Source organism: Rhamphochromis sp. 'chilingali', assembly GCF_963969265.1.
Source record: "Rhamphochromis sp. 'chilingali' genome assembly, chromosome: 6".
NCBI classification, from domain to species: Eukaryota; Metazoa; Chordata; class Actinopteri; order Cichliformes; family Cichlidae; genus Rhamphochromis; species Rhamphochromis sp. 'chilingali'.
In genome coordinates, this window is record NC_137933.1 from 17,172,413 (window position 1) to 17,186,870 (window position 14,458).

Consider the following 14,458-nt stretch of genomic DNA (forward strand, 5'->3'; position numbering starts at 1 on the left):
ACAGAAACGGCCTCAATTTGAGATTAAGCTAAAGTGTAAACAAGATATCAAAATGCAAATAGTTTATTACAGAACTGATCACTTTCCCAGCATCAGCTCTGAATCTGTGAGCGGCGCTTTTAAGGGAAACAAGCGTTTCCTTTAAAGAGGGGGGCATCGCTAAGTAGAGAGAAACAGACAGGGTGGGTGTAGCTGATGCACTTTTTAGGGGGAGGACAGAGAAACAGGACATGATTGGGAAATTGTGGAGCAAAAAGGATCAGCAGTGGGAAATAATTGTCATCTGTTGCAAGTTAGACTGCTACAACAGGAAGATGGCGCAAAAAGGGTCAGATAATGAGAGGAGACTTGCATTTTCAGCTGTGTTAAATGTTCAATCACAGCAAGCAACGCGAAACACTCTACTCAGTTCCTCCTTTTAAAGTCACCCACTGCCTCTTGTTTGCCTAACAGGTTTGTTGTGAACGTAACAACGTGTGTTTGTGTGTGCGCGAGTGCCAACGTTGACTTTCTTTCCTTAATATTGCAGTCGCTTCCTTCTTGTCTGCTCTCTTTCCTCCCTTTATCCTTATTTATTTGTCAGAGGTTGTGTTCAGGGACGTTCCTTGTCATTCGTCAGCTCGGCCCATAAAACACACTGTCATGACTGACTGGCCACGCTCCAAACTCATTACCGATTGGCTGACAGAGCGGGTCGCTCTGTTCTGCTCTGCTGTGTTTGACTCCTGTTTGCCAGACATTTCAGGCTCAGGAAACTTTAAATGCGGCGGTGTCTTTCCTCGCGCCACTCCTCTCAGCCTCACACTCAAGGTCACATGAATATGGATTTGCCCTCTCCTTCCAGCGTGCACATACTGATGATGAAGTCTAAGATCTACTCAGAGGGATTATAATTCAGAACGTAGGTCTGATCTTGGCATCTGGGCGTTGCTCTGTTCCACTGTCTGCCTGGGAATGTGTTTTAAAGAATAAGAAAGATGAAGAGGACAAGTGCCGGAGCAGAGAGCCGAGATGAAGAGCAGAGGAAGGAGAATGGATGATGATGGTAGAATCAGGGGAGGTGAAGCTGGGTGGGAGGGTGTCGTGCAAGGGGGGGGAGACTAGGAGATTGGAAAAAAGGGCAACATACAATGTTATTGAGTTTCTGTTGTGGTTGATCAGCCATATCCATTTCATCATGCTGAGCTGGCTTTGTGCCAGAGTGTACTGCAGAAACTTCAGTCTCATCAGTGAGAGTATGTCGATTCTAACAGACTAGCAGTGCGACCTCTTGTGTATGTATGTAATTTGTTTTGCATGCGTAATTGTTTACTAAACTGTTTTTATTACTTCCTAACTTCTTTTATTTCATCATTTCGTGTTTCGCTGCATCGCCTGACTTTCTATTTTCTCATCGCTCGCCTGCTTTTGCCGCTTCTCTGTGGCTTGCTTGTAATTTAATCTGTAATCTGATTAACCTCCTTGCTCCCATTAATTTAACGTGTCAGTCACGCATCATCCTCTTCCTCATTCTCATAGTTGTGCTCACTGCTTTGTCTCTGTTTTTCACTCGCAGAAAACAACAAGGCACCTTTACAAAGGTCTCGCTCTCGGCAGAATATAAATGCGAGTTCAGCGGCGGTGAAAGCTCCCTCTGCCCGGGAGGCCCATAATGAGTCTGAGAGCCATCCATCTGCAGCCAGAGCCAAAGCTGCTGTGGGTTCAGAGTCGGGCCGCGGTTACAGGAACGTGGCGGGTCACGGCTATGGGCCGGACAGAGAGAGGGTGTTGGAGAGAGTTAAAGCGACCGAAAAAGAGATGGAGGTTGGCACAGGAAGCGCGGGAACTCCACCCTTCCAGTCATCCTCCTTTAGTCCCACAGTGAGCAGCTGTGGCACCAATGGAGAGTCAGATGTAGAGGCACTCCTCGCGAAACTAAGAGCCTTGTGAGGGTCATTTCTTATATTTGAAAGAAAAAAATATATATACACATTTTTTTTTATATGCAGCATATAGTACATTTCTGCCCACACATTTAAATATACTCTGATTATAACCTTAAAGGTCATAATCAAAAGCTTTGTTAACAAGAGGAAATATAAATAAATAGCTGGGCAACTAAATAATGACAATGCATTTGTGTAGAAACGGTAATGAATTCATGGACCATGTTTTTAAGGCGCAGTGGTACAAAAAAAATCATTTTCTGGCAGATGGAGCACAGAAAGCTGATCGCACTTTGGCCTGCCCAATGTCCTCAGAGGTTATTTCTTGAAAAACTCTGATTGTGATTCATTAGGAATATTGAAGCGTATTAGTTGATTACATTATAGTTCAAAAATGAAAATGCACCCAAATAGATTCTGCCGTCTTTATCTGATCCTCCTCTGTGTGCCGCCATTAACATTTATGAATTCCAAAGAATCAGAATATAACAGCTTTTCCTCTGAAAGCTGCAGATGCAATGTTGCTAAGCACTTTTTTTTGTAAACCATAAAAAATGTTTAAAAACAAACTTTAATCGCATTTGCATTTTTACATCTTTATCATATGTCTTGTCCTGTCTGTATTTATGTATCACATTAGTCAAGTACAATTGAAAGTTTCAAACTTACATTTATTTGTATAACTTTTGGTTTTTATTTTTATTTTTATGTTTTCCTTTCTTTCTTTGTTCTTTATAAGTTCTTTTTGTTTCCACTCCCTATGTGTTAATGGTCTGTCTCTGTGTTTATAAATGTATTAATACTTACGAGTTAAGCCACGATTGCGCTTCCACGGGTTCTAATATTAGATTTTGTTAGAGTTTGGTGGTACTGGACTGTTTTTTGCTCTGTGTATTTTCTAGTGAATGTAAGTCTTCAGAAAAGGGAACAAACTTTGATCCAAAATATGGCACAAAGCACCAGAATGTGTTTTTTTTTCTTTCTTCTGCATTGCAACTGAACTTACTTAACCATACTTGTTATATCTCTATCTGTATTCCTAGTTTTTGTAGACATATTTGCAATAAAAAAAAGGAAATAAATGTGTTTTTTTTTTTTATTATTTTGTTTTATAATTTATATTATTATTTTGGCATGCTGTCATTGCCTATGTGGCTGTTATTGTTGTATTTTATTTTTTATTTTATTTAAATAGTTTTGTTTTTTGGGGTTTTTTTTTTACATTTTTGGTTGTAATCAACATAAATGCAGAAAGTTGTTTGTCCATCCTAAATTAATATAGCAGGACAAAATGCTCTATAAACTTCCCAGCTTCAACTGTCTTTATTAGAAGGCGCACATAGCCTAACCAAAGCCTTAGTGAGACCATTATAGCTTCAAAGGCTGAGATCATACGTAGCCAAAGTAATCATTCATCCAAGCATTTTCTGTTTGTTCTTGTGTTTTTCTTGTACCTACCTGTACAATTTCTCTGTAAGTCTACTTTGCTATCCTGCCAATGTCCTTGTAGTCTGGACACATATTCTACATGCAGCTAAAAAAAACATACGACTGCAATTGTTGAGTTTATCAAATGTGAATGTAGTTTGCACAAAGCGTACGGCCACCACAGTCCTACCTTATACAGGCCAGTGGCCACCTGGGAGGGAATATTCAAAGCGTCACGTGGCTCTTTTAGATGTACGGTGGTGTTACTGGCCTACAAATGTATTCTTCTTTATCAGATTTCCATTAATGATAGATTTTTTTTCTAAAATGTATTGCCTTGGTCAGACAGAGTACAAAGTGATGAGGCTACAGTAAGCAGTGTCCTTGTAGAAGTGAATGGACGAATGGATAGTTATATGAAAAAAAATTTATTTTATTCTTAAGGTACCATGACATTTAAAAAAAAAAGAAGGTCTTTAACAAGTCTTAAATTAGATAAATACGTTTTTAGATGAAAAACAACATGTGATGGATTTATTTAGCAAAAACAACATTCAGAAGCAGTTTGTAAAAAGAACTAAGCACATCCTTTCTGCTTCCATATCAACAGGATAAGTAGCACCCAGGTGCTAAAAATCAAATGCACCAGGATACAGTAACTGATCGTCAAGTGTGAGCACCTCCATAAAAGCAGAAATTTAGCAGTTTTCTCGTCTGGAGCATTCAGGTGTGTTAACACAATGTGAAACAGCAAAGCCATCAGAGGTTTTCTTAGAGAAACAATTGTTGCTGCTCTTCAGTTTAGCAAGGGTTTTAAGGACACTGCCAACAACAGTCATTCTATAACGAGAACAATTTATTTACAAGTGGAAAACGTTGAAGACAGTTGCCAGTCTTTCCAAGAGTGGACGTCCCAGCACATTCAAACCAAGGTCAGACTACAATGTTCAGTGGGAGGGGAAAAAAATGAGCGCTACATCTCAGACTCTGCAGTCCCCTGTTTGCTTGTTAAAGTACATAACAGTACGATTAGAAAAAGGCTGAACATGTGTGGTTTGTTTGGAAGGGTTGCCAGGAGAAAGCCTCTTTTTCTTTAGAAAAAAAATGCAGCACAGCTCAGGTTCACAAATGTCGTGATGCATGCTCGATCATTCAGGTAAGGAAATCCCAAAAAGTTGATTCTGTTCATCTGGACATAGCGTTGGGGAAGCCTGCAGTCAGCTGAGACTGAAGTCAATTAGATGAGCGATGAAATGCTTCTCCCACTGAAAACGCTACAGCCAGATGAACAAAATCATCTTTTTGGGGTTAGGTTTCTCAAAGTTTCATTTGAACAAACCACAAGATTTCTGGAACAGTCACCTGTAGATCCACCATTTCCACCCTGATCTGGAGTCAATGCAAGGCCATTTACTTGTCTGACATTGGGACATGCAAGAGGACAACGATCTCAGGCACAGCAGAATGGCTGAAAAATGAAGTGTTTTGAAATGGCTCAGTCAAAGTCCAGACATCAACCTGACTGAAATTCTGCAGCGACAGCGAGTCCTGAGTGATTCGTTCGCGCTATGATTCAGCACAGGAGGGAGGGGGTGAGCGAGTCCTGAGTGATTCGTTCGCGCTATGATTCAGCACGGGATGGGAGGGGGTGAGCGAGTCCTGAGTGATTCAGAAGTGCAACGGGTGAGATGAGAGAGCATTTAAGGACGACACATACGCACACACACACACACTCAGAGAGAATCATTTATAGGTGAGAGGTTAATCATGTTGACTTGTAACTGCGGGTTTGGAGAAGCGGTAGTCAAAAGGTTGACAGGAAACATCTGCCATGAAGATAGAGACAATGTTCCTTTTCAAACTGTGTTAAAAGTCATTGTGGTTTTGAATTGACGTATGCATATATTGTATCTGATGACGCATGAGGGGGAGTCATTAAATTCAAGCCCTGATGGTATAAAATATATGCTTATGCTTTGATTCGTCTGAGATCAGCGCTGTCGCGTGTATTTCATTAAAATCAATTGTTTGACCAAGCTCTTGGACCATGGTTGTTTGTACTCTCCTTCCTCAATATTTGAACCTTAACAGTTCACACTATGATTCAGCACGGGAAGGGAGGGGGTGAGCGAGTCCTGAGTGATTCGTTCATGCTATGATTCGGGAAGGGAAGGGGTGAGTGAATCCTGAGTGATTCGTTTGCTATGATTCAGGAAGGGAAGGGTTAGTGAGTCCTGAGTGATTCGCTTACACTACGATTCAGCACAGGAAAGGAGGGGGTGAGTAGCTCAAATGTGCTGTTAGCATGTTAGCAGAGCGATGCTACTGTGAACCGAGGAGCTATTGTCTTGATGTGAGCTTCTACTCAGGGTTTTTTCTTCCAGTTTAGAGCAGAAATGCTTTTGTTAAGATACTGGATGTTGTGTTTTTCTCCATAATTTTAATTACAAGCCAGATATATTTCTACTAATTAAATTAGTTTGCTAACAGCAACACGGGTGAGTCAGTTGGGCTTGTGATTCATGATTCATGAGTCAGTAAAGTGATTCTCGAGTCTTGAACGATTCGTTCATGATTCGTGCATCACCAGCCAGAGCGATAGTGGCTGAGACGCAGCGGAGCGGAGGTGTAAGTGCCTGGCTTAAAACAGGACATGTTAGCTGCATTTAACCTTCAGTTACTCTTTATATAGTTAGGTAGGAGTCAGGCCATGTTTCTTTTTAGCTGAAAAACATTACACCCAGGTAACCTGCAGTGTTGAAAACGTGTTTTCCGACGATGTTTGCTACCCTGCAATTCGTCCTCGTGTAGTAAAATCAGCGACATTTGACCGTCCTGTTGCTCCCATTGACATTTATATAGCCTATTTAAAATCTGAAACTTAAAATTGTCTGTAGCCTGCTGTTGTTACCACTGTCCTGTTTGAAATGGAATGAGAGAAGCTGGTTATTTTGTCATATGTGCATGTGCCGATATTAAACCCAGGAGCAACATTCAGGTAAAAGTGTAAGAACAAATGATCCATCAATAAAGGATATTATTGGATATATCTTTTATTAGATGTACTTGTGGTTTGGTTATTTGCCCTTTGTTTGAAAGTACACTGAGAGAGGACTTTTTATTAGTGATCTTAATAGTATTTTTTTCATATTAATGTAATTTTTCATCTAATTGAATACAATCTATTTGTGTATGATTATCAGTCCAAAGAAGGAGAGAGGGAAGAGGGGAACGTGTGGAGAAAGTACAAGGTCAGGAAGAACCAGGTAAGGAAACAGACAGGGAATAGCGACAGGCACAACAGAAACTGTTAAACTGCTTGAGACAGTTGATCACCAAAAAGTGATTTGCCAACCTCAATGTGAGGCGACATGGGTTAAAATAAAAGAAAAAAATCTGCAGAGCCATAGTAGTATCTGCAGTAAAGATCTTTTCATACATTGTACCATAGGCAAAGTTGCCTCCATTTTTTTTATCAATATTTTCTACATTTCAAGGACTCTATTTTTGGAGTGTATTTTTATGTATCTATTGTATTATACATACATATTAAAAGTGAATCTCTGTCCAGAAAATGCACTCAGTTTACTTCTTACTCACTATGATCATCATTCATCATTTTCCCACAGTAATTAAGGTTACCATATGTATTTGTTTTTATTCCAATCCATTCTTCTTTTGCAGGATTTAAATAATCTTTATCAGATTTGATTGTTTTGTTACAGATTTTAAAAAAAGGGCTTTTTTCTTTCACAAATGTGGGGATTAAATTGTGTTAAAATGTACAAAACAATGATGTCATGTTTTGTGACGAGGACCCAGGCAGAGAGAGACTTGATGAATTTAAGAATCCAATGATTTAATAAAGAAATTTGCAGACTTGCACAGTAATGGTAAAATTATGATGACTGATAACAGAGATGAAGACAACAGGGACAGGGAGGAACAGGGGTTTAAATGCACCAAGGAGACAGTCAGAGGAAACTCGGGACAACTGGAGACGTTTAAGGATGCAGGGACTAACAGAGACAGGGAAGAAGTATCATCGTGACGAGTAAAGTTTATCTTGCCTGGCTGGGCAGCTCTCTGGGTGCTAAGCACCCCCAAAGCTCTGATCCTAGAATTGCCCCTGGTTCTACATAAATACACCACAAATTAAATCAAAAGTCCCACAATAAACTGAGCAGAGACAGAACTGAGAAGTGAAGGGAAAGAGAGATCTGCTGACCAGTTAACCGACCATCTGACAAGGTCTGTTTGCTGTAGCCTGCCAGCTGGTGAATACCTTCAGCACCGTAAGCAGCACAACTGTCCCCATCTGGAGAAGAGCCAGAGACAAACATCTCCCCAGTGATGCAATCAGCCATTTGGGAAAGCGAAGCAGGTGCTTGCCAAGCTCCACCAGTGGCCTTGATTTAGCTTTAGCTGGCTGTAGAATGCTTTTCACTGAGTGGTTTAAAATCAAACCAAGGTCTTTTTTGTAGTTCTCTGCAAGAATGTAAGAGCAATAGCCTGCTACCTCAGTGTCAGGTTACTGTAAAATGCATGCTTCAGTAGAGAATTCATTTGTATTTTTACCCCTTTTTCTTTCCAATTCCACTGAGAACTGCATCTATCTTGGTGTTATATACTTTTTGTTAAGGGTCTCGCTTTTTATTTTGATCTTGGGAATGTGTGTGGGTGTTCTCCTCTATATTTCCAGATGATGTGCCATGATCTTAGTATAGATAATTAATTTGCTACAAACATGAATCTGATTTACAAGTGATTCTGCTTCTTAAAATAGATGTAACCGATGTGTAATTTTTGTTTTATTCTTAATAAATTCAGCTTCAATTGATATATTAATGCACAAACACAGAAGTTAATTAACTTATCAGGCCTTAATTAAATTGTAAGGTAGGTCAGCCTAAATAAGAAGTGATTAGACTCCTCAAGCCTTTGGCAACACTCAGTAGTCCCTGGCTCTTAACAACTGGATCCAACATCAAGTCTTGAAGTTAACGATTGCCTACAAATCAGGGCTGGTGTGTATAATGCACCACCAGTCAATATTTTTAGTTGACCTGCAGACTTCTGCTCTGCAGGTGAATACATCAATAACATTCCCTATCATCACTTTTCATGATCTACCTACAGATCATAATAAGATCATCAGGATTAAGAGAATTCAAAAAGAGAGGCAATCTGTGCATGAAAGAAGAAGGAAATTAACACTGAATCTCAAAATACTTGTTGAAAACCACAAAATAAAGATCCATAAACATTGCTTCCTTCTCTAAACCTGAGCTCATTTAAGATGGACTGACTGGACAAGGTAACTTGTCCAGAGGTTAGGCCAGTCTAAATCTGATCTTCTTCCAGGCTAAGAAGAGAGGAGCCCACCAAGTGTTTCTTTGGGAGTTGCCTGGTTGCTGGAAAAGATGTTTTGCATCAAAGCTGATGCAAAATGGAAGGTTTTACGTATTCTTGCAAGACAATACCAACAGCAGGCTATGTACTGAAAGAAGTCATTTTGCTTTCAAATCTTCAGAAGTTAAGGCTCCCCTCAAAGAGTGTGGTTTCCAAAGAAGACGAGTGTTGCATTTTCAACAATTAATATATTTTCTTTCAGTCAACTCTAGGTACACGTGAGGTGTAGGGTTATATGAGGTTATGGAGATTTGCATTCTGTTTTTGTGACCATTTTAAAGAGTGTTCTGTTTTTGGGGATGAAGCTATAATGTATGAGGGTATCAAAGTGTTTCCAGCTTTGAATCTCCTCTGTTCAAAATGCAATTATGAAATTGTGGAAAGGAAAACTGTGGAAGTCGAAAGAAGATCTGAAAGAAAACTTTGAGATAAAACAGCATGTCTGGTGGGCTGAGAGGCAAAGTAAACCTCCCATATGACTGCATATGGGAGCTGCAGGAAGGTTGAACTGGCATGGGAGGGGCTTCCAGCAACATTCAGCTGTGCAGAATTGATGTATGGTGTACATTGGGACAGTCATCAGAAGGAAACCTTGCCTGTGGCATCAAGACAAAAGTCAAAAACTAAAGTGTGCAGGGCAACATCTGGGAAAGCAGAGTTGTTTTGGAAAGCTGGGCCATGGACAGATGAAGCTGAAATTGAGCCATTTTCCCACAATCAGCAAAGGTATGTTTGGAAAGAAAAAAACGCAGCATTTGCTGAAAGGACACCTTGACTTTTAATCATGGGGGTGGAAACGTTCTGCTTTCGAGCTGTGCAGCAGCTAGTGGAAGAGGAAACTGGACTAAATAACAAATTGAGGATGCAAATGTCACGGACTAAGTCGAGTAGCTGAACCTGAAAACAGACTGGCTTTCACAGCAGAACAAGAAAACAAAGCAGACCTCAATGACTTGCAGTCCCCTGAAATTAGCACGATTAGAAATCTGTGGATATTAAACATGCTGTGCATGCAAGTGAGCTTAAAAATGTACCAGAACTTGATCTGAAAAGAAGTATGCGCAGGAACAATAATACTAGATGCCAACAAAAGACAGTTCCTGCATTTTGTGCTCAGTTACTATGTCCATTTAACATGTCTGTTTGCTGCACTGCTATATTACTCAATGTACCCAGTGATACGCACACTCTGTGTGTTTATCAGTTAGGAAATGTGTTTCTAATTACTTACTCTTGCTTTCAAGTGCTAAAACCTGATTATGTGCTGTTACAACATCTGTGCAGGTCTGTTCCTTTGAAAGAAAAGCAGGAAAATGACCAGCTAAACTCATGGCCGCTGCAGACAGAGAGAAGACGAAGAGCATACGGAGGGTAGGATCTTGTTATGTGGAGGGGGCCTTCATTACTCATAGGCCTGTGTTCCATCCATGAGGTTTATCTATGTGGGTAATAAAATGGAGCAAAACATATTGTGTAGCAGATTGCAATCTGGGCCTCTTTGATAGGAGATGAAGTTAAAAATGTGTCTGAGGATTTCTTTTCATTTGGGGGGGGAGTGGGGGCTGTACAAAGTGGATCAACGGATTTGTCACGTTTCTTTTCTTTAAGAGTTAAATGCAGAGAACTCTGCTGTATTTATGACTGCCTTTGCACATCTAAGGTGGAATATCCAAACATAAGAATTGCTTTCTATTTTCAGGTTAGTGGGCAGAATCGTGTTGCAATCTGCTGGTGACGCCGTGCTGCCTAACCTCCTTTGCAAAAATAGGTTACAAAGGAGGTAGCCATCCATCACAGCCTACGAGAAAATATGTTAAAGTGCTATTAGTTTGCTTTGCCAAATGTGTTTTGGTTGAAATGTCATCTTTGCTCGGATTGTGCACGCTGTGAACTGTCGCTACCCTCGAGAAACTGTGATGTTCTTTCACCTTTTTGACATATAATTAGCAGATGCAGCTAGCCAACATGTTTTGGCCCTTTTTTCGAGGTCTGCACAGCAAGTGTTCAGCCACAGTGTGCTTATAATAATAATAATAATCATGATAATAATAACTTTATTTGTATAGCACTTTTCAAAACACAGAGCTACACAGTGCTTCATGGTTTGAGTAAAACTGTGGTTCCCAAACTTTTTTCGCTGGGCCCCCCCTTTGTTTTACAAGAAAAATACCCCCCCCCCCCCCCCCCCCCTCGCGCGCACACTCGCACGCACGCACAAACACATCCTCCAACCACATACACACACCCATATTTTGCTCCATTGCGGTTTATTTCACACCTCAAACATTTAGTAAACAATTAAGCAAATACAAGTAATCTGCAGGTGGTAAGAAAATAAACTACTAACTCTTTTACGCTGCGTCCGCACATACACGGGTGATTTTGAAAACGCAGCTGTTTCGTCCACACGTAAACGGCGTTTGGATTCACCGAAAACTGAGATTTTTAAAAACTTTTTTTTGGGTTTATGTGTGGACGAGGAATACAGAGTGTTACTCCCCTCGAGTCTTAATAAAGCTCAACTTGTTCTTTGCGTTTTAGCTGACATTTATTTCGGACAGGAGGATTCTTCGACATGCCTTAACATGTAATGATGTTCAACCACAGCCGATACAATGCCGTCACAACTAAAAAGAAATACAAACTTAAATTAATATTCTTAATAAAGCCCTTAAGCATTATATATGATGAAACATTCCAAAACAAAACGATCAATAAAATACACATTACACCTCACACTGCGGTAATTGCACTAGAATATCATGCAACACTAGCGTATTTACATACAACGATAATAAACAAAATAAAACATTTACCTCATTGGCCTCACTCATAAAACTTTAATCTTTACGTCGTGGGAAGGTCCAAAAAAGGCACTCTTTTATTTATCTTTCTGTAGACATGCAAACCTCGTGGCTCGTCTCTTAGATCGTGTCCAAATTCATGGGCTGCATCCTCCTGAGGACGCATTTGTAGACCGATTATGTCACAGCGACGCGCCGAAGGCTGTCCAAATTCGTAGACTCCTCCGAATGCAGCCGACAAATGCGTCCTCCTTTTCCCCGAATTTGAAGGATGGGTCGGGTGTGTCCTTCATGGCCTACCATATCCCAGAATTCATAGCGCGGCCCAGCCAAACTCCAGTTTCCAACAATGGCGGCCGCTACTAAGTTTTAAAATTACTCATACTAATCTTTCTGGGTCACAAAATAAACTTTTAACATATTTTCAGGCGAGAAAGTAGCTGTGTAAACATCAAATATCTGCTCGGTTTATCAAGATATCGCATATTTGCAAAAGTGCTTCGACGGTTTTCGGAGACGTCTGCTACCCACCAGCTCGATATCTAGCCGGGAGCTCGAGGGTTACTGATGGGGCCGAGAACGGCACAACTCCCGGCACATCATTTTCAGATCACTGCGGACTTTCGCTGCTCAGGTTAAACGTAATATATAAGTCACTTAGACAACCTAAAAATTTTATTGTTGGGCTTTTTTCAGTGTTTTGTTTGTTCGTGAGTAAATCGGTTTGGCTGAGATTAAAGTTATTAGATTAGATTAGATAAAATAAAACTTTATTAATCCTCCTGGATTTTCACACAGCTGACTAAACGTCAAACAGAAAACTGATTAAACAGAAGTATGAGACAGTCGAGAATTTACGCCAGTGTCCTGTTATATTTTAGATAGCAAGGAGCAGACGGCTGAGTTTATTAAACTCCACCGAGACAGCGGTGACGCTAATCAGAAGGCTAGACCGTCCAGTTTCACAGCCGTTTACTTCCGGCCTACCCGACCTTCTGAGGACCCGGCCCACGTACACCGCGAAGGCCAGGTCCTCATGAGGATGCAGCCCATGAATTTGGACACGACCCAAATTAGCTTGCCGAGTGTGAGAGCCAAAAAATACCCTCTTAGCAACAATAGATGGAACTATAGAAAAGGTTCCTATCTAATTGCACAATTAGCACAAATAACACATTTAAACATATAAATCTAACATGCATCAAACATGAATTACTATTTATTTATTTCTTATTTCTTAATATTTCAACTACTAATTGTTTCAACCTTACATATCTAATAAAATGAACTTAAATGCGAGAGTTGCCTATGACGGCAGCTACACAGAGTTCGTCACGCAATGTTAAAGGTATGTGCCTTTTTCCACGTCACGCTGTGCGCCATGTTATTGTTTACAGGAGATGAATTGCAGAATGGGAGATAGTCAGAGACAAAATACTGTTAATCTATCTTCAGGTTTTACACGCTTACATTTACACACGCAGTTACTGTCCCTCTATTTAGAAAGGCAGAGGCGTCACAGTGTAATTATTTTACATCAAGGTTATTTTCGTTAACGAAAACTAACGAAATAACGAAAACTAGAAGTGAAAAAACATTTTCGTTAACGGAAATAAAAATAAAAACAAAAAAAGGAAAACTAACTAAAACTGTAATGAGTGTTCACAAAACTAAAATTAACTGAATTTATAGCAAAAATGTGTTTAGTTTTCATTGATGTGTGCGTGTCATACAATAGTCAAGGGTGAAAATGAAGTTTAGTTTCCAGATTTATTTCTTGCTGTCTCATTATGCCAGCAGGTGGCAGTACGTTAGCCGAATTGTCTGTGTTGCTGCTCCGTCCACGCGCAGAATCATGTCAGGAAAAGTCGGGAGAAAGCGCCAGAGTCCAATTTGGGATTACTTTGAATATGACTGTGTTTTGGATGAAGCAAGTGTCTTGTAGTGGAAAGAGACAAATTATGAGGGACATTTCTCAAGGGAAAAAAATCCCACAAACCTTAAAGTGCACTTGAAAAGCTCACACAAGAAGGCTAACCTAGCTTACCTTGAGAAGGTAAGGGAGCACACTCAACCCTCATCCCCAGAAAACAGAAGCTAACCCCAGGCAAGGCAGCGTGATGCATCCCGAGACAACAAGACGGGGATACCTACATAACTGTGTGAGTCAATTGCCTTCAAAAAGTTCATCAATTCACTTGAACCAAAATTAGGAACACCCGGTGCTGCAAGAGTTAATAGTCTTATTGGGGCCAAGATATACATTTTATAGTTGCCTGGTATCAATGGTTGTTCATCTTCCTTTATTTATTTATTTATTTATTTAAAGAACCCATAGGTGGGAATGTGAGTTGTCTGTCTCTGCGTGTTAGCCCTGCGACAGATAGGCGACCTGTCCGGGGTGCAGGGTATGGTAGCTGGAATAGCAACATACCCAAGGATAAGCAGAAGAGAATGACTGATATGATGAAACTGGGATTTTGTTACACTTAATTATTGCAAACAAAACTAAAACTATAACTGAAACTAAACAAAACTAAACTGAAACTAAGGATTTTCAAAAAAATAAAAACTAAACTAAACTAGCAAACAATTGGTAAAAACTAATTAAAACTGATATAAAATTGAAAATCTGAAGTCAAAACTAAATAAAAATAAAAACTAATGAAAATTGCACAACTATTAAACCCTGTTTTACATGTAGTTGTTTTTGTTTCCTGTGTAATAATATTCAACATTGCTATCAAGGTTCAAGGTTCTTTATTATTTGTCACATGCATAGTTATACAAGTATAACACACAGTGAAATGTAGCCTGACACGCTCCTCGACATGTGCAAAAATTGGGGGGGGTGTAGAGGAAGAACATTATATATATACATATATACAC

At 39.9% G+C, this 14,458-nt stretch overlaps 1 protein-coding gene across 1 annotated transcript in view; it reads left to right on the forward strand.

The window, feature by feature from the left end:
- Window positions 1-3,017, forward strand: part of LOC308398933 (protein diaphanous homolog 3-like) — a 165,905-nt gene extending 162,888 nt beyond the window's left edge. Inside the window, exon 29 of the mRNA XM_080885827.1 lies at window positions 1,556-3,017. Coding sequence (XP_080741953.1) covers window positions 1,556-1,929 — 374 coding nt within the window. The 3' untranslated portion in view covers window positions 1,930-3,017. The remainder of the gene's footprint in view (window positions 1-1,555) is intronic.
- Window positions 3,018-14,458: the final 11,441 nt, after the last annotated feature.